The sequence below is a fragment of the Eubalaena glacialis genome, chromosome 4, assembly GCF_028564815.1.
Source record: "Eubalaena glacialis isolate mEubGla1 chromosome 4, mEubGla1.1.hap2.+ XY, whole genome shotgun sequence".
In the NCBI taxonomy this organism is placed as follows: domain Eukaryota; kingdom Metazoa; phylum Chordata; class Mammalia; order Artiodactyla; family Balaenidae; genus Eubalaena; species Eubalaena glacialis.
Genome location: NC_083719.1, coordinates 9317522 through 9335880, shown reverse-complemented (window position 1 = coordinate 9335880; position 18359 = coordinate 9317522). Strand labels below are relative to the sequence as shown.

Sequence of the window (18359 nt, the reverse complement as noted above, 5' to 3'; positions counted from 1 at the left end):
GCATCTCCAGAAACAGGGAAGCCAAAGATGTGCTAAGACCTCATAGACAAAGGAGTTGTAATGTTCCTGATCCAGGGCTGTTCTCGGCTGACATTTTTTTTTAACCTCTTTCCTCTAATGTTGGTTTGAGAGATTTGAGTTTACTATAGTGCATCACAAAGACCAGCTATACAGTGGACCATATGAACGATCCAGAGTGATATACAATCAGTTTAGGAAAGGACTCAAGATCACAGGTGGTTAGCCCATAAAACCACTCACTACTCAATATTGCCACCACCAGTGGAGAAACCAAGGGGTAGTGCACAAATCAATACCAGGAATAGGCTGAGTGCTGAAATAGAAACAGAAACAGGCACAGTCAGGGAGAGCAAAGCTCTGTTATCTCATCGTGAAATTCCCACCAGCTCTTATGTGTACAGGAGCTCAGCAAGGAGCACCGCTCTAGGGCAACACAGTTTGTTAGGTCCCCTGAGTCCATCCACACACCTCCACATGCCCACCAACTCTAAACAGAAGACCCCAAAAAGAAACATAAAGAAAATAGTTTTTAATTGTAATTTACAAACACGCCTGCCCACACACAGGGCAGGAAGGGTAGCAAAGTTACAAGGTTACAGTTAGTCTGTCACTGATAGGAACAGTAGTTGTTTTTTTACACAATTGTAATATGTCCAATAGTCATCTCATATCAGTATTACACATGTCAAAGATAAAGTTATTTTCATGAGAGACTAAGTAACTTCAAAGAAATGGCCCGAGGATTCATTTCTGTTGAGAATTTGAGCAACACAGAGTGACCTTTAGTTGGTGGTGGTGGTGGAGTTGTTTTTGTATTGTTTTCATCTCAGGGAGCATCTGTCTTAATCTCGGAGCAACATGCTTTTCTTATGTAACATGTGATGCCAATGAGAGTGGATAATGGAAAGCATCTTGGTTCCCAATGGTGGCAAGGTATTCACTTTGTTTTCACAAATCTAAGTGTCTTTTGAACCTGATGACCTGTTTGTCTCTCCCATGGGATTTTGCTCTGTGGTTCTCCCATATGATGTTTACTAGTTGTGCATGTTTTTCTTTTTTTTTTTTGGCCATACCATGCGGCTTGTAGGATGTAAGTTCCCCGATCAGGGATTGAACCCAGGCCCCGGCAGTGAAAGCGCCAAGTCCTAACCGCTGGACCACCAGGGAATTGCTGAGCATGCTTTCCTTTGTGTGGAAAAATAAAATAGAAATCCAACTTGTCCATTATTATTAAGTTTCAGAATTCACTTGGTTTCCACTACCCACCTCATTATCCCCGCTAGAAATTTCTGAATCCTCTTTCCCTGTGTCACCGCCACCGTTTCACTGGGCTCGAAGCCTTGTCTGAGGACTCTCCATCATGGCTGCTCTTCTGTTCCTGATCCCCTCAGGGCCAGGTCTTTGTAGGCACAAGTTCCTTGCTCTCGTCCTGAAATATTAGTCACCTGCTAGGTGGTATGATGAACATGAGTCACTCTGTGATGTTAGGCTGTGTCATGTTATTTATTTATTTTTAACCCAAGTTAAATCCAGGGGAAGGGGGAGTGGTCTTCAGTCTGCAGTGGTTGGTGGCACCCGTTCTAAGACAGGAAGCTCCTCTATTTCCTGGCAGGCTTATCCACAGCATGAGGCCTGTACTCTTATGCTCTCCTCCTCTCCATCCTCACAGCCTCCCAAAGCACTGCTGAGCCCCAGGTGCCCTTGATGTCCCTGTGCCCATATATATATGGCAGTGACTCCTGCTGTTTTCCACACTGGGGAGCACATGCAAAATGACAGTATTTGTCCAGCACAGTGGGGCAAGTTGAAGAGGCTGCTCTGGGGAAAGTGGTGGTTCCTGCCACTTGAACATCATGGGGACACCTTGCTTCTCATTCAGGGCTCACGGGTTGGGAAGCTGTGTAAGATGAAACCACACTTTCAAGTCTGTCGTAATTTTTTAAATGATGATAACAAAAACTAAAAAAAAAAAAATGCTCTAGCCTAATCCTCTCCCTCTCCTCATTTTTGCTCTCAACGTTGATGATGTCCAAGGCCACACAACCAGTCTTCTGTGCTCATTCAGGAGTGGGGATGCCCCTGTATGCACAAGGATTGAGAGAGTTTGCTGCTTCCCTCCTCCATCACTTCCCTGATAAAGAATGCGCCCATCTTCTCGCTTCTGTGAATTCAAGTTGGTCTGACAGTGGTTTGTGCGGGGTTAATGATACAGTCTCCAGCCTGCTGAGCTCAACAGAACTAAACTCGTAGCCCGAGCTGAGTGTGATTTAATGATGAGTAGGTAAAGCCAGGTGCTCAGAGGACTATCTTGTACAAAGGATCTTCTCCAACCTGTTTTAGGTGCTGTCATTGGAAAATAAATATGCTACATTTGGGGGTTTTCAGGCAAACCATTTTTGTCAGACACTTCTCGGCTGTCGTCAAGTGAATGAAGACACTTTCCTATTTCGGTAATTTAGACATCAGCATTTTTTTTTTCATCCAAGCTAAAATAAGCCACCTAAACATAGGATAAGAGCAGATACCAAAATTACGAAGTCTTATGTTTTATTTATTACTGCCTGGAATTAAGATGTCATTGCCTCCTTCCATGGTTCCATTTCCTGCCCCCCAAGCACCACGTGCCAGAGAATTAAACAGCAAAAGAAGTTATCCTTTAGAGACCTATATGGAGGAAAAATATTTAAATGGCTTTTAGGAGCTACCTAAATATGTCTAATTGGGGGATGGGAGACAAGACAGGAATTTAACTTTGGACACATGCCGATTCCACCTGACAAATTTAAGAACAGGCAGCTTTGCTACAGGCATTCCTTTACTTAGTTCCGGAAGTAAATTAATGGAACAGAATTGGAAGCTGCAGGTGGGATGAATTAATTGTCTTGCAGGGTTATTGGTAATGCCTAAATGGCTTTGTAAACTAAAAGTATTCCATAAAGATGTCATTATAAGTACCTCTATCATGGGGAGTAGCATGATTAATAATGATAAAGTGAATTAAGGAAGCAAAGTTGCATTTTATCTTATTTTTTCCACGGGAAGTAAAACATGTCAAATTAGTAAATGTTATATGGTAGAACCATTCAATAAAATCCCATCAGAGAGACAGATCGATCATCCAGTTACCCTAGTTAAAAGGACACCTAGTTTTATATATTGTTTGTAAAGTTTCTCTCCCCTGCTTTAAATGTTTCTCTTTGCTTTATAGGGACCAGAATGCAGATGTCATATATACATACATTTTTGTGTTTTGATTCTTATTTGTTAAATAATACAAGTCCCAACATAGCTCCCGTCAAGGCATTTTTGAGGTTATGTTAGAATTACCCTATGTTTTCCTGACTTCTGTGAATAGCAAGCAGGAACCCACCGATTGCTAACCTCTATTGAGTCCTGAGTCCAGGGTCATCACTGTGTGTTAAGTGCTTCCCACACATTTCTTCGCAACAGCCTTGTAAGGGAGGTACCATTATTCTTGCTGAGGCTCAGAGGCATGAAATAACTTGTCCAAAGAGTCAGTCCCACATCCGTCCAGCACCAAAAGTCCAGACATTCGCTGTGAAGAAATACCGTTTCCTCTGTGTAAGTGTCCACAGTTACCCCATAAAGAATAATCAGTGATGGGGAACAGACAACATTGCATTAACGTGGCCTCTTGTGTTCTCTTTTTCACCCCCATCTCCACCTCTCCCTCCACCCTCTTCCTCTGTTTTGACCGCATTTCAACTCTTCCCTTCGTTTTCTTTTCCAAAGGCAAATACGCCATGCGAGACCTGGTCCATCGGCTTCCAGGCGGGAATAACAGCAGCAACGTGGCGAGCAAGGCCATGTCGGATGACACGGTGACAGCCGTGTGCTGCACCCTGCACGAGGTGATCACCAAGAACATGGAGAATGCCAAGGCCTTACGGGACGCCGGCGGCATCGAGAAGTTGGTCGGCATCTCCAAAAGCAAAGGAGACAAGTAAGTCAGACGGTGACTTCCTATCACGTAGAATTGGTATTGGTAGAATCGGTTCTAAGTGTGCCCAGCATCCCCTGGGTATGGGTAACACTACGGAACGTCACTGGGAAGCACTGGTGTCTGATAATCAAGAGAAGGAAAACAGCAGATGGTTTCCAGTCTTCCCACCCCACAAGGAAAGGTGATCTTACTAGTAATTTTGATTTGATAAATAACTCATGACTTGGTGAGTCCTGGGATGTTAGTAAGATAGGCTTGACGATCCAGCGTCCAGTCTAGTGACTAACATGTTCCTTCCATACAGAAGAGACGACCCTGATTCATGAAGGTGTTTGGTGGCAGCTGTTCCTCTGTGGCTGCAAGTCCAAGTGTTGATGACAGATCCACATCCTTTTGTTCTGCGCCTCTTCAGTTCTGCATAGCAAGTCAGGGAGGATGGAGGAGAAAACAGTGTGACAGAGTCAGAGAGAAATCAGCATCCAACCGGCACCCTCCCTTACCAGCTGTGCCTTTGGGACAAATGATTGAATTTAACAAGTCACTGTGCTCATACTTTCCAATCTAAAACTGAGGGAGGGGCTGTCATAAAATATTTCCTGAAAGAAGTAATAATCAAGTCTTAAAGACTGAATAGAAATTTCCGGGGCAGAGGGGATAGAGGCAGTGAAGAAGGAGGGCTTTTATGCCAATGGAATAAAGAGAGAAAAGGCTCATGTCAAAGGCGAGGCACCGCCAGAAACAGGAATGTCCCCAGTTTGATTTAAGAATCGATGGTATCTTACTGTATGTAACCAAAACATATCTTCACAAGCCACAGTGTCAGTATATCAGCGAGCTGTCAATTTTACAAAAACATTCAGTAACCTTAATTCAATTTTGCCTCCTGGAAGTCCCTCAATGTAATCAAGCAAGATTAAAAGGGTAATAAACCTTTTGTTATCAAGGGTCTACTTCTTGACTTTGCATTCCTGGCCGCACTCCCCCATTCCTTTATATCTAAACGCTGAATAATTTTTCTCCTGTTATTAAAGGCTGTGAAGGATGCACTTTGAGACTTTTTGGAAATTCTCTCATTTAATTCAAGATATTATCATTGCATAATAAATGAAGTTTCAGGGCTTCTGTTTAAGCACCCTGAGACCTCCAAATAGGTTCAATGAACAGTTCAGGATTAAGATTTGAATACTTTCCTATATCAAATATAGAGAAGCCCCTCTGGACTTGTGTAATAATTGTGCAATGTAGATGGATGGCTTGAATTATATCTTATAATACTTACAGTAAAATGCTCTTCTACATGGGCAGGAAGCCACGTGGTTTTCTTTTTTATATAGCTTCAGTAGACCTTTGGAATCTCTAATTGAAATGCTTACCTGTTTTGAGCATTAGGAACTTAATATGTTGATGCTTTTCTTAAGCAAACACACATGCACACACAGTAAAACCATAGTCCACAAAAACTCTCTGATATATTTGTCTATATTCATGGGACATTCCAAGAAGAAAGTGTTTTCTCTGAATCGTAAGACAGTAGAGCTGTGGGAAGTGGTTACATTAATTCCTTCCATCTGTGTGAGCATCCCTACTGGACCTTAAAGAGAAGAGATGCTTTTATCAGTCCTATGGTCAAAGAAAATTATTTGATGAAACTAATTAAAAACTCATTTGAGGAAACCATCTATGAAACAGTATATATCCACATTGCCAATCCAGAAAATAGTCTTGTTCAGTCTGTTCCCATCTGGATTACTGTCAATGGGAGATTCCTTTCACTACAAATAATCTCAAATCTGTGCTTTAAATGGACTGAAAATGTCTTTATGGGATAGATACTCGTTTCATGTCATTGTTTCTTTATCTTTTTTCCCCAGTGTTAGCAGTCTGGATTTATGAATTTAATAAGAAGCGTGGAATTGCTTTGAGTCAAGCATCTTCCCAGTTATAATTCTCCTGCTTAGTCAGCCTCATCCATTATTTTATGTGGTTTATCTCTTTTATATTTAGTGACTAATTTGGGGATTAAAACAAGGTTTTTATAACTGGAGATAACCTTGTCAGCCACCTACACTTCAATTTGATTATTACTTCTCACTGCTCTTAAAATGAATCCCGAAGAATTGCTCTGGATCTTACCACTAAGCTCACCATTTATCACTCAATTCTGTCATAATAGTAGGCACTGAGACTCCCATGGCCTTCTAGACGGGTTTTAACAAAATAGAAACACTTTATTGAAAATAGAATCTTTGGAATTGGAGATGATTTAATAATTGGAAAAGGGAGGAATATCAGTTGGCTCTAGTTAAGTTATCAAATGCTTGCAAACTTGCCCTCCTCAAAAAATTATTCAAATTTTTACCTTGAGATCGCGTGAGAAAACACAGATGAAAAAACCTACGTAGCTATGATTCTGCCTTTAACATATTTATAGGTTTTATTTCTAAACATACACAAGCTTAAATATGCCGTGATACTAATGAGTCGGCCTGGCACGTTGCCAATCACAGTCTGTTTGAACTGTATAACTCACCATGTTTTGCCAATACACTGGAAGAATTATTCTGGAATCCTGCGGCTGGAATAGCCGTGCTGAACACCCACAATGAATGACATCAACTGAAATTCTCAGCCGCCCCTAATTTGACACCTCTGGTGAAGATCAGACATTGTGTAATCGTTAATGACTCTTACAGGAGTCTTTTATAACTTACCATTTTAAGTCTTGATAACTTACTCTTTTCACATCATTTGAAACAGGCAATATGGACAAGTCCATCTGTTTCAAAAGTACATTTGTACTTTTTCAGATTTTAACAGTTATGTAGGAAATAGTGTTGAGTGTGTCACTGTATTTTGTCATAAGACAGAAAAGCCATTTAACAGCCTCGACTGTTACTTGTCAGTAAGGAACTCTGTTTGTGGCTGAGGTTATAATCACTTGTCACATTAGAAGTACTCAGTTGTTCAAGTCCTTCAATCAATAGTTATAGTTTTTCAAGTAGACGTTGCATGGGACCAGTCTAGTGGATGAATCAAAATTAAAGTCTAAAAAGAAAGCGATGTTTCTTTGACCTTCATCAGTTTTTTATAACACTGTGATGTATTGGCATTTTAATTGAGAGGTTAAAAGCTGCTATTCATTGCATATTCACAGTTTCTTTCTATTTTGTAACTAAGCAAGGAGTAGAAAAAAAATTACACCATCAGAGGAATTTTTGCATACTAAATATGTTTCAACTATATTATCGCTACCTGAATATTATTAATATGTATTCCTCTAGAGTTGCTTGACTTTTGTCATAGATACATATCTAGCTAGTGGTGATAAACTACAGCAAAACATAGCATTTAATCTTTGCTCAGCATTGATTATATAAGAATAACATGTGAGGATCATCACAGTTGCAGAGGTTCTCCCCAAGGAGCCTACATCGGGCTCGCCAGCACCAGGAAGACCAGCCCTCAGATGGGAGAGCTGGAGAGACGCCATAGGAAACACAGACTCCGCTCTTAGAGGGCTCACGCAAAATCTCACACACCTCAAAACAGAGTGTGCAGAGGCAGCAGTTTGAAAACAGCCTGGGTCAGACCCCTTGCCGATCTTAGAGAGCCTCTCAGAGAGGCAGGAGGCAACTGAGACTCCCCCCTGGGGACCGAGATGCTAGCAGCAGGCATTTTGGGGAGCTAGTTCTACCACGAGGACACTGGTGCTAGCAAGTGCCTTTTGGAGTCCTCCTTCTAGTCTGTTAGCACCAGAGGCTTACCTGCCCACCAGCCAGTCAGCCCCAGTCCCGGGACCCCCTACGTCGAGCAGCCGGCTGTGTCAGGACCCAGCCCCGCCCACCAGCAAGCCAGCAGCCTCCACACAAGGCAGGGCCTGGCAGCCAACTGGACCAGGGGCCAGCCCCCCTACCAGTGCACCCACAGTAGTTGGCCCTACCACAAAAGAAGGACCCACACAGACCACAAAGGGGGCACCCCTAGAGCATACATCTCTGTGACCAGAGGAGAGCATGCTGCTGGGCCCCATGGGACATCTCCTACATAAGACCACTTCTCCAAGATCAGGAAACGTAACAGACCTACTTGATACATAGAAATAAAAACAGAGAATAAAGCAAAGTGACAGAGGAATGTGTTGCAAATAAAGGACAACTAAAACTCCAGAAGAAGAACTAAGTGAAATAGAAATAAACAATCCACCCAATAAAGAGTTCAGGGTAATGATCATAAAGATGCTCAGGAGAAGAATGAACACAGTGAGAAGTTTAACAGAGAGTTGGAAAATATAAAGAAGAACCAAACAGAACTGAAGAATACAATAACTGAAATAAAAAATACACTAGAAAGAATCAATAGTAGATTAGATGATACAGAGGAATGGATCAGCAGACTGGAAGACAGAGTAGTGGAAATCAACCAAGCTCACCAAATAAAAGGAATTTTTAAAATGAGGATAGTTTAAGATACCTTTGGAACAACATTACGCATACTAATATTCGCATTGTAGGGGTCCAGAAGGAAAGAGAGAGAAAGGGGCAGAGAGCTTGTTTGAAGGGATAATAGCTGAAAACTTCTCTAACCTGGGAAAGAAAAACAGACACCCAGGTCCAGGAAGTACAGCAAGTCCCAAATAAGATGAACCCAAAGAGGTCCTCACCAAGACACATTGTAATTAAGATGGAAAAAATTAAAGATAAAGAGAGAATCTTAAAAGCAGCAAGGGAAAAGCAACTAAGTATGTACAAGGGAACTCCCATAAGACTCCCAGCTGACTTTTCCACAGAAACTTTGCGGACCAGAAGAGAGTGACATGATATATTCACAACGATGAAAGGAAAAAACTTCTACAACCCAGAATACTCTATTCACCAAGATTATCGTTTGGATTTGAGTTTTACAGGCAAGAAAAAGCTAAAAGAGTTCAGCACCACTAAACCAGCTTTGCAAGAAATGTTAATGGGACTTCTCTAAGTGGAAAATAAAAGACCACAAGTAGAAATATGAAAATTACCAAAGGAAAAATGTCATTGATAAATATACAGTAAAGGTAGTAGATAAACCACTTATAAAACCAGTAGGAAGGTTAGAAAACAGAAGTAGTAAAATCATCTACAACCACAATAAGTAGTTAAGGGATATACAAAACAAGAAAAGATACAAAATATGAAGTAAAAAATATTAAATGTGGAGGAGGGAGATCAAGATGGTGGAGTAGGAGGAAACCAAGCCCACCTCCCCCCAAAAAACACATCAAATCATCTTCACGTGGAGCAACTCTACTGAAAACAACCAGGAGACTGGCAGAAAGGCTCTTCTTCGACCAAGTCTGTAAAGAAAGATACACATGGAGTCTGTATCTACAGAGGAAGGGAGGAGTTGTGGTCGGGTCAGGACCTGTGCCCTTAGCAGGGGACACAAAAGAAGAAGGAGATATCATGGCCTTGGGGATCCTCCCTGGGCAGCGAGGGGTTCAAATCACACACTGAGCACCCCAGCCCTGGGGTCAGACACCAGGAAGACAAGTTGCCTTACCTGGTTAAACACCAGTAGGATTTACAGAAGAAGAAAACAAGACTCGCTTGTTAACAGCCCATACACAAACTTGCTTACTCCTGGGAATAGCTCAGAGGAAGCAGATTGAAAACTGTCTGGGGCTCTAGCTGGTTTCCCAAGACCACGCCAGCCCACACTGGGCACCTGCTCCAGCCCCTCTTGCTCCAGCGCTGCTCTCCACTAGAGCGGAGGCCACCATGACCAAGGAGAGTGTGCACACTTAGAGAGAACAGAACCAGCTCGGACTAGACCCTCAGAGCTTCTGCTCCAGCCCCTGATAGGGTGGTAACTGCCCCTGAGCACAGAAGAAGCCCTGGTTCACACCTGGCTCTGACTCTAACCCCTCCATCTCCAGCCATATCATCCAACAAGGTGGTAGCTGCCAGCACACCCCAGGGGAAGACGTGACCCATGCTCACTTCAGATCCAGCTCTCCCACCAAATCCACTGGGCACACACACAGATGGCATAGGGATGCTCCCACACAAGGACACCCCTTCAAGACTGGGATAGGTAGCTCCTGCACCTAATTTCATAGAGACAGAGAACGTTAAACAAAATGAGAAGACAGAGGAATATGTTTCAAACGAAAGCACAAGAGAAGACGGTGGAAAACAACCCTAATGAAACAGAGATAAATAATTTACCAGACAAAGAGTTCAAAGCAATAGTAATAAGAATGCTAACTGAGCTCAGGAAGAGACTAGATGAACACAGTGAGAACTTTAACAAGGAACTAGAAAATATAAAAAATAACCAGTCAGACAAAGCTGCAGTCATCAAAACAGTATGGTACTGGCAGAAAAACAGACACATAGATCAATGGAACAGAATAGAAAGCCCAGAAATAAACCCATGCACTTATGGTCAATTAATATATGACAAAGGAGGCAAGAATATATAATGGAGAAAAAAGACAGTCTCTTCAATAAGTGATGCTAGGAAAACTGAACAGCTACATGCAGAAGAATGAAACTAGAACATTCTCTAATACCATAAACAAAAATAAACCCAAAATGGATTAAAGACCTAAATGGAAGACTGGAAATCTGAAACTTCTAGAGGAAAACATAGGCAGGACACTCTTTGACATAAGTCATAGCAATAGTTTGAGAGGTCTGTCTACTCAGGCAAAGGAAACAAAAGCAAAAATAAACAAAAGGGACCTAATTAAACTTAAAAGCTTTTGCATAGCAAAGGGAACCATCAACAAAATGAAAAGACAACCTACTGAATATTCACAAATGATATAACCAACAAGGGGTTAATATCCAGCTGTATGTATCCAAGATACATATATATATCTAACATACAACTCAATATCAAAAAAACAACCCAATTAAAAAATAGGCAGAAGACCTCAATAGGCATTTTTCCAGAGAAGACATACAGATGGCCAACAGGCACATGAAAAGATGCTCAGCATCACTAATCATCAGGGAAATGCAAATCAAAACCACAATGAGATATCACATCACAGCTGTCAGAATGGCTGTCATCAAAAGGACAAAAATAACAAGTGTTGGCGAGGATGTGGAGGAAAGGGAACCCTCGTACGTTGTTCGTGGGAATGTAAATCGGTGCAGCCACTACGGAGAACAGTATGTAGGGTCCTCAAAAAATTAAAAATAGAACCACCATATGATCCAGCAATTCAAGTTCTGTATATTTTTCCAAAGAAAACAAAAACACTAATTAGAAAAAAATACATGCACTTCAATGTTCATTACAGCATTATTTACAATAGTCAGTATATGGAAACAACCTAAGTATCGATAGGCGAATGGATAATGAAGATGTGAGATAGGTATATATATAGAGAGAGAGACAGAGACAGAGACAGAGACTATTACTTGGCCATAAAAAACAATAAAATCTTGTCATTTGCAAGAATATGGATGGACCTAGAGGGTATTATGCTAAGTGAAATAAGTCAAAGAAAGACAAATACCATATGATTTCACTTGTATTTGGAATCTAAAAACAAAAGAATAAACATAACTAAACAGAAACAAACTCATAGATACAGAGAACAAACAGGTGGTTGCCAGAGACGAGAGGGATGGTAGGATTGGGGGGGTGAGTGAAATAGGTGAGGGAGATTAAAATATACAAAATTCCAGCTGCAAAATAAATGAATCATCGGGATGAAATATACAGCACAGGGAATATAGTCAATAATATTGTAATAACTTTGTGTAGTGACAGAGTTATCACGGTGGTTATTTTGTAATGTATACAGATATCGGATCACTAGGAACTAACAGAATGCTGTAGGTCAATTATAATTCAGTTTTTTAAAAAAGAATAAAGTGTACCTGTGTCTGTATCCATGAAAAGATCTAAAATTCTCTACGTCAAAAGAATTTAATACATTTGGAGCATGATACTAGCATAAATGTGAATTCATTTAGCAACTGTCCATTTTAGTGAAAGAAAACATGTATATTACTTAAATACAGCTTATCTCTCATAGAGAAAAAATCTTGAAATTTATAAGAACTCTGTATTTTTTTCTTTTAAAAGTACATGATATAACTAAGAGATTTTCAAACACAGCCAAAGTTGAATTCCAAGTCAGCAATAATAATGGTAAGAATGACTGTTACTGTTTCCAGTAAGTAAACGGATGAAGAATACTTAAACGTAGTTGGTCTACATTGCAAACGTGAAGACCCAGGAAAATAGCAGACATTTAATTGATCATGTATTAGCATCCCGTCATTTCATTTGCAGGTCCTCACACATCCATTCGCTCTGGCTTTCAAATCCAAGCTCAACCTGACCCCATCTAACCATCTGCTTACTTTGCATTTTAAAAACTGTTTTATGTCAGAAGCAGTTTTGATCTCAATTCAGATGTTGTCTTTGAGGGATCTGTGGGCCACTGTACCATGGGTCAGCTTCAGGGGTGGACTTCACCTTGGAGTCCTCATGAGTGGTCATGTCCTGCCCAACTCCAGGAGCCACCACATGGGCCAGGGGTTGGCCAACTGCTACCCACAAGCCAAATCCCACCCACCACCCGTTCTTGTAAATAACACTTGATTAGAACACAGCCACTTCCATTCTTTTGTCTATTATTTATGACTCCTCTCGTCCTGCAATGGCAGCGTTGAGTAGCTGCGACCGAGACCATATGGCCCACAAATCACAGAATATTTATTATCTGACCCTTTACAGCAAGAGTGTGCCAGCCCTTGAGATCAGGCACAGTGTCACAGCAGCCACTCAAGTTTTGCAGCTGTTGTGGACCCAGCCCATTGGAACAAAGAATCCGCAGGTAGTTAATAGTTGCCCTCACCACTAGTCAAAGTGACTTCCAAGAATTGGATCGAATTTAATCAACATGGATGTATTGACCTAGTGTCTGTTCTGAGATGCAGGTTGGCACTGAACCAAAAGGCGAAATATTTAGCTATAGTTTCATAGGGATTTCAAAGCCATGACTCGAAAAAAATGGTAAGAACCACTAGTCCAAAGGTTTTCATGACCTTGCTTTCTCACTCTGATCCAGAGGACAGAACTTTAATTGTATGAAGGGCTTTGTTTATAGATGCTTATCCACGCTCATCCCTCCATATAAACGTGAGAGAGTGTGTGTGCCAGTGTGTGCACACATCAGCTTCACGCCAGTCACTTGTGCTTGGCATCATCAGCAAACGGAAAACAATTGCCTGTAATCGCTCAGGTATGTAGAGCCAACGCTATACGTGCTCTCACGCTTCAGCTGAGAAAATGAATATCTTTTTTCCCCTTACTTACTACACAGGTGTTAAACAACACAGCCATTAAGACCCTTTAATCTGGCCTTTCCTAGTCGCTATCCTTCTCTTCTTTCTGTTCCATTTTGCAGTCCAGCGCTAAATCTGCATTCTGACTCTTGGGTTTGCATTTGCGACGCACAGCTCTTGGGTTTGCATTTTGAAAATTCTTTGCCAAATTGCAGTGCCTTCCTGTCTCTCCCCCTCATGGGTATGTGGGTGAGAATGAGGTTGGAGACTGGTGACAGCCATCCCTTGTACTGTCCAGTCTGGAAAAAGAAAAGAGCCAGAAAAGCCATGAAGCTTTTATTCTTTTTATTCTTGCTGTTTCCTGACAAGTCAGTTTGAAGCCCAGCTGTCCCGCTCACCATCTTGCGTGTCCTGTCTTTTCTTTATCAGACACTCTCCGAAGGTAATCAAGGCCGCATCTCAGGTTCTGAACAGCATGTGGCAGTACCGAGATCTGAGGAGTCTCTACAAAAAGGTAAGGCTTGCTTTACCTTCTTGGCTCGTTAGCTGCAAACAGGCCCTGAGCCCAAAGACACAATATTTGGTCCTAACGAGATGTGTCATAGATATGAAGGGACCTCGTCTGAGAGTCTGAGCAATTGAAACACAGCTGAAACAAGAGATCAATGAAGAAGCAAAAGAAAAGGGTCACTAAGTGTCCCCTGAATATACACTAAGATTCATGAACTTTCTGGATTGGACAGACCTATAGCCATAGAGAAAATAAGCTTGTTTTTCTGAGCTTCTATATTGTATAATAGACTAAAAAGTAATGAACAGAGGGAATTTGCCAAAAAAAAAAAAAAGCAGCAACAAGCATCAATAAATAATGTAGTAATAGTAGAGAGGAGACAGAAAAAAATGTAAAAAGCAGTTCAGGAGGTTGAGAAGAATTGCAGCCCAGGAACATTGAGTAGAGACCTGACAGCCTGCCCCGTGTTCCTAGCCTGAGACCCTGACCTAGTTACTGATCAGGTTGGAGGGCTGATGATCCTAATGACAGCCGTAGATCATAGCAAGAGGCTGGGCATTCGTTCAGTAGACTCTCCCCAGGCCGGCAGGAATTTATATCATACATTTCAGAGGAGACTTCATCCCCAAAATGGTTTAAAAATAAACCTTAAGAGAAAAAGATCACATATAGAAATTTTAATTCTACACCTCATTCCCAAATGCTGCTAAACAAAAGATGCATACTTTTCTTTTTTGCTTGGGAGGGGAGAGAGTCCTTTAACAACATCTCCCAGAAGTTGTCGTTTTGTTGTTACCAGACCAGCAAATGTGAGTCGTTTAAATGATTGGAGATCCCAGGATAGATTTGAGTTAACAAATGGGGCAGAGAACACCACTGACAGATTGGCAGGGAGAATAGCCTAGGCATTGATCTCCATAGGATTTCAGAAAACATGAACAGGGCTTCCATCAACAGCTGCCCAAAGCACCTCCTTGCAGCCCCTGGCAGCCTGCATGGAGGAGGAGGGGGAGCCGAAAGTCATTGCCACCTTGGTCCCCCGCCTCCCAGTCTTGGGATCGGGAGGTTGGGTCACAGCAAGAGGCTCACATCAGAGGGGGCAAGACCCATCTGGCCAGAGGGAAAATTTGTCATTTTCTAAGCCAGTGGGAAAAAGTAAATATTTAATACTGGTCCTATTAAGTTAGTCTATTTCTAGATTTCCCCGAGGTCTTTCTGTTTCCCGTAAGCATTCATTACTTTGTACTTTAAAGTTTAGCCCATATATTTCAAAATTCTCTTTCAAGATTTTTCTGTTCCTTAAGAGGAAGTATGTTTAGGCTGAAACATTGCAAAATTAAGGGTTAGGGGAGTGTTCTGGATTAATTATATCCTTTCGTACGTATCTTGCTGTTCATCGAAAGTGTTTTGGGTTCCATTCTGTTTGAAATGCACATCCCAGCATCCCTACGTGGTTCCTTCCGGGACTCTTCCAGGAGACAAATGAATTCTCTCCCATGACAGGATCCTTCAGCTAAACAGGCAGCCAGACATGGAGAACACGCTATAAATTAGAAAAGAGCTGGTCGTTCTGAATCGGTGGCTCCAGAAGTTCAATGAAATATTACTGCCTCAAATAAACTCCACTCTCCCTCGGATCCCAAACATCGCTTTGCTGAAATGCACCTTCTCATACTTCTGTGCATTGAAGGGAAACGGCTTTTAGAGACTCTACAAGTTATTTGTTGAATAGTAGTATGAGTTTTCCATCTTAGTTTTTTTCTGTGTTGGTAGTAGGGTTCAGAAAGTGTAATTGTCACTCTCTTTCCGTGAAAAAAAAAAAAAGAATGTGTTGACAGAAATTTAATGGAGCTAAAACTCAAGAGCTAAAGAGGGTTTAAAATGTGGTTCATGTGAGGAAACTCAAGAAAGATGGGCTGGAGAGGCTGATGGTGATGTTTTTCACTGACCCAGGATTTAAAAATATTGAAAAAGAGCTGTTCTTTTTTTTTTTTTTTTTTTTGGTTGCATTGAGTTGCTGCGCGGGCTTTCTCTAGTTGCGGTGAGCAGGGGCTACTCTTCATTGCGGTGTGCGAGCTTCTCATTGCAGAGCACGGGTTCTAGGTGCGCAGGCTTCAGTAGTTGCGGCACGTGGGCTCAGTAGTTGCAGCACCCGGGCTTCAGTAGTTGTGGCTCGCGGGCTCTAGAGCGCAGGCTCAGTAGTCATGGCACACAGGCTTAGTTGCTCTGCGGCATGTGGGATCTTCCCGGACCTGGGCTCGAACCTGTGTCCCCTGCATTGGCAGGCGGATTCTTAACCACTGTGCCACCAGGGAAGTCCCAAGAGTTGTTCTTAATAACTTCCATATTATGCAGTCGTGATATGGAATGAGGACTTTTTGCTCAGTATAAGTGCTGCTAATAGCAAAGCTCAAAATGCACAGAAGCTTTTCTTTTTGAAAGGTCCTTTGGTGAGAAAACCCAAATTCATTCATCCTTATGAATTGTTTTTAATCAGCAGAACAATAGCTTTCCATTTTGTTCTTCATTGACAATTAATATATCATTTAAAAAATGCCTGATCCATGTCTTTTAATTATCCATGCTTCAAATCTATTTATTAAACACCTAGTATAGGCTTAGAAAAGGAAGAATTCCAAAGAAAACATGACACGTAGAGCAGCTACTGTGGATAAAAATGAAATATGGAACAACGATCGGCAACTACGTTAGATTCAGAGTTATGTACCACAGGTTTACTGGATAAATTAAGAGAAGGAAAATTATAGAGCAAAACCTTGAATCTGTAGAGTGCACATAAGTTAGGAGGTAAGAGGAAAGGGCGTTATGTCTAAGAGGAAAAACATGAGTAGAGAGATGGAAATTGAAATAAAAATGGCATATCTATGAGACAGAATTAAAGGTCCGTCTGGCACTGACTTATTTCCTCCTAGGACCCAAGCACAGAGGCCAGAATCACAATTCATTAGCTCAGCTACTTTATTTTACTTAGAAATCCATTTAATACATCAGAATATTCTTTTGGCCGGGAGTGCTGACCAAATTATGTTGGATTCCTGATACCTTGTGAGTCAAAATATTTGCATTATCCAAATCTTCAACTTCAGTGAGGCCTGCACTTCTGATTTTCTCCCCTAAGGGAAAATAAATAACTGAAGAAGAATGTTATCACCGGCAGGCTAAATAATGCATCACGTTTTTGTATTTTTTTTAAACCAATCCTTAAGATTAGATAACCACAGAGAGAACTTTAAAATGTCTTTATCATCTGTATTTTTGCAGAGGATGTTTTCTAAAGGAAAAGAAGATGAGCCTTGGAACAGACTTGATAAAGGGATAAAAGAAAAGCAGGAGATCAAAAGTTCTTGACTTTTTTGAACATTGGTACTTTAAAAAAACGAGGTCACTGACATAGTAGAGTGATTATGTTTGACTATGGTATGGTCTGTTGGGACAAGTCGTTTTGGAAGGAGATAAATTTGCTGGGGGTGTGTATGTACAATTATTATAGAAATCATCTCTTACAAACCCTTATGTAATACCTTAATCCTATGTACATCTCCAAAAAATCGTTTTTGGTTAGGACCCAGGCTAAGCCACTCTAACAGAGAGACTCAAAAATACAGAAGCTCCAGCTAAGCAGGTCTCTCTTTCCCTCTCATGGAACTGTAGCTGGTTAGGCAGGTGGTCCAGGGTCAGCAGGTAACCCTGGGACCCGTCTTGTTACTCTGCCTTGTACTAGGGTGTCATCCTTGCCTGTGTGGACAAAGCTCCCTAGCTTAGCTCATCCCCTCTCATTCCAGCCCATAGGAAGAGAGAGAGGACGAATGAGGGCAAGTCACACTCTTTTTTTTTTTTTTAAATTAATTAATTAATTTATTTATTTATTTTTGGCTGTGTTGGGTCTTCGTTTCTGTGCGAGGGCTTTCTCCAGTTGTGGCGAGCGGGGGTCACTCTTCATCCTGGTGCGCGGGCCTCTCACTATCGTGGCCTCTCTTGTTGCGGAGCACAGGCTCCAGACGCGCAGGCTCAGTAGTTGTGGTGCACGGGCCCAGTTGCTCCGCGGCATGTGGGATCTTCCCAGACCAGGGTTCGAACCCGTGTCCCCTGCATTGGCAGGCAGATTCTCAACCACTGCACCACCAGGGAAGCCCAAGTCATGCTCTCTGAAGCAAGCAGCAAACTCCTGCTCTCCTCCCAGGAGCAAGAACTCGGTCATGTGGCCACGGCCAGGTACCCAGCTGTGAGGGAGGACAGGAAAAGTGGGCTGCCGTGACACCTGCTAAAACTTGCTAGCAGGAGGAAAGGAGTTATTTTACTAAAAGAAGAAAGGCAGTATCAGCTCCAGTAGTCATTTGCTTTTGTTCAAATATCTTAAATTTTCATTGTAATCACTACCTCATGGGGCATTTTATTCCATTTCAGGGTGACCATGATTTTTCAGAACTTCTTACGTTAAGCAAAAATCTCCCTACCTGCAACATCTGCCCTCCAACCGCATACTAAAAAATCTAATTTCTCTTCTCTGTGATAGCCTTCCTGTTTTTGAAGTTACCAACTTCAAAGCCAACTC

General features: G+C 41.7%; 1 protein-coding gene across 3 annotated transcripts in view; it reads left to right on the top strand.

Moving 5' to 3' along the window:
* The window catches only part of CTNND2 (catenin delta 2), a 975434-nt gene that overhangs the window by 909888 nt on the left and 47187 nt on the right, over positions 1-18359 (top strand). For all 3 annotated transcript variants that reach the window (XM_061189131.1, XM_061189130.1, XM_061189132.1), the window contains 2 exons: positions 3775-3985; positions 13705-13789. In XM_061189131.1, the coding sequence (XP_061045114.1) occupies positions 3775-3985; positions 13705-13789 (296 nt within the window). The remainder of the gene's footprint in view (positions 1-3774; positions 3986-13704; positions 13790-18359) is intronic.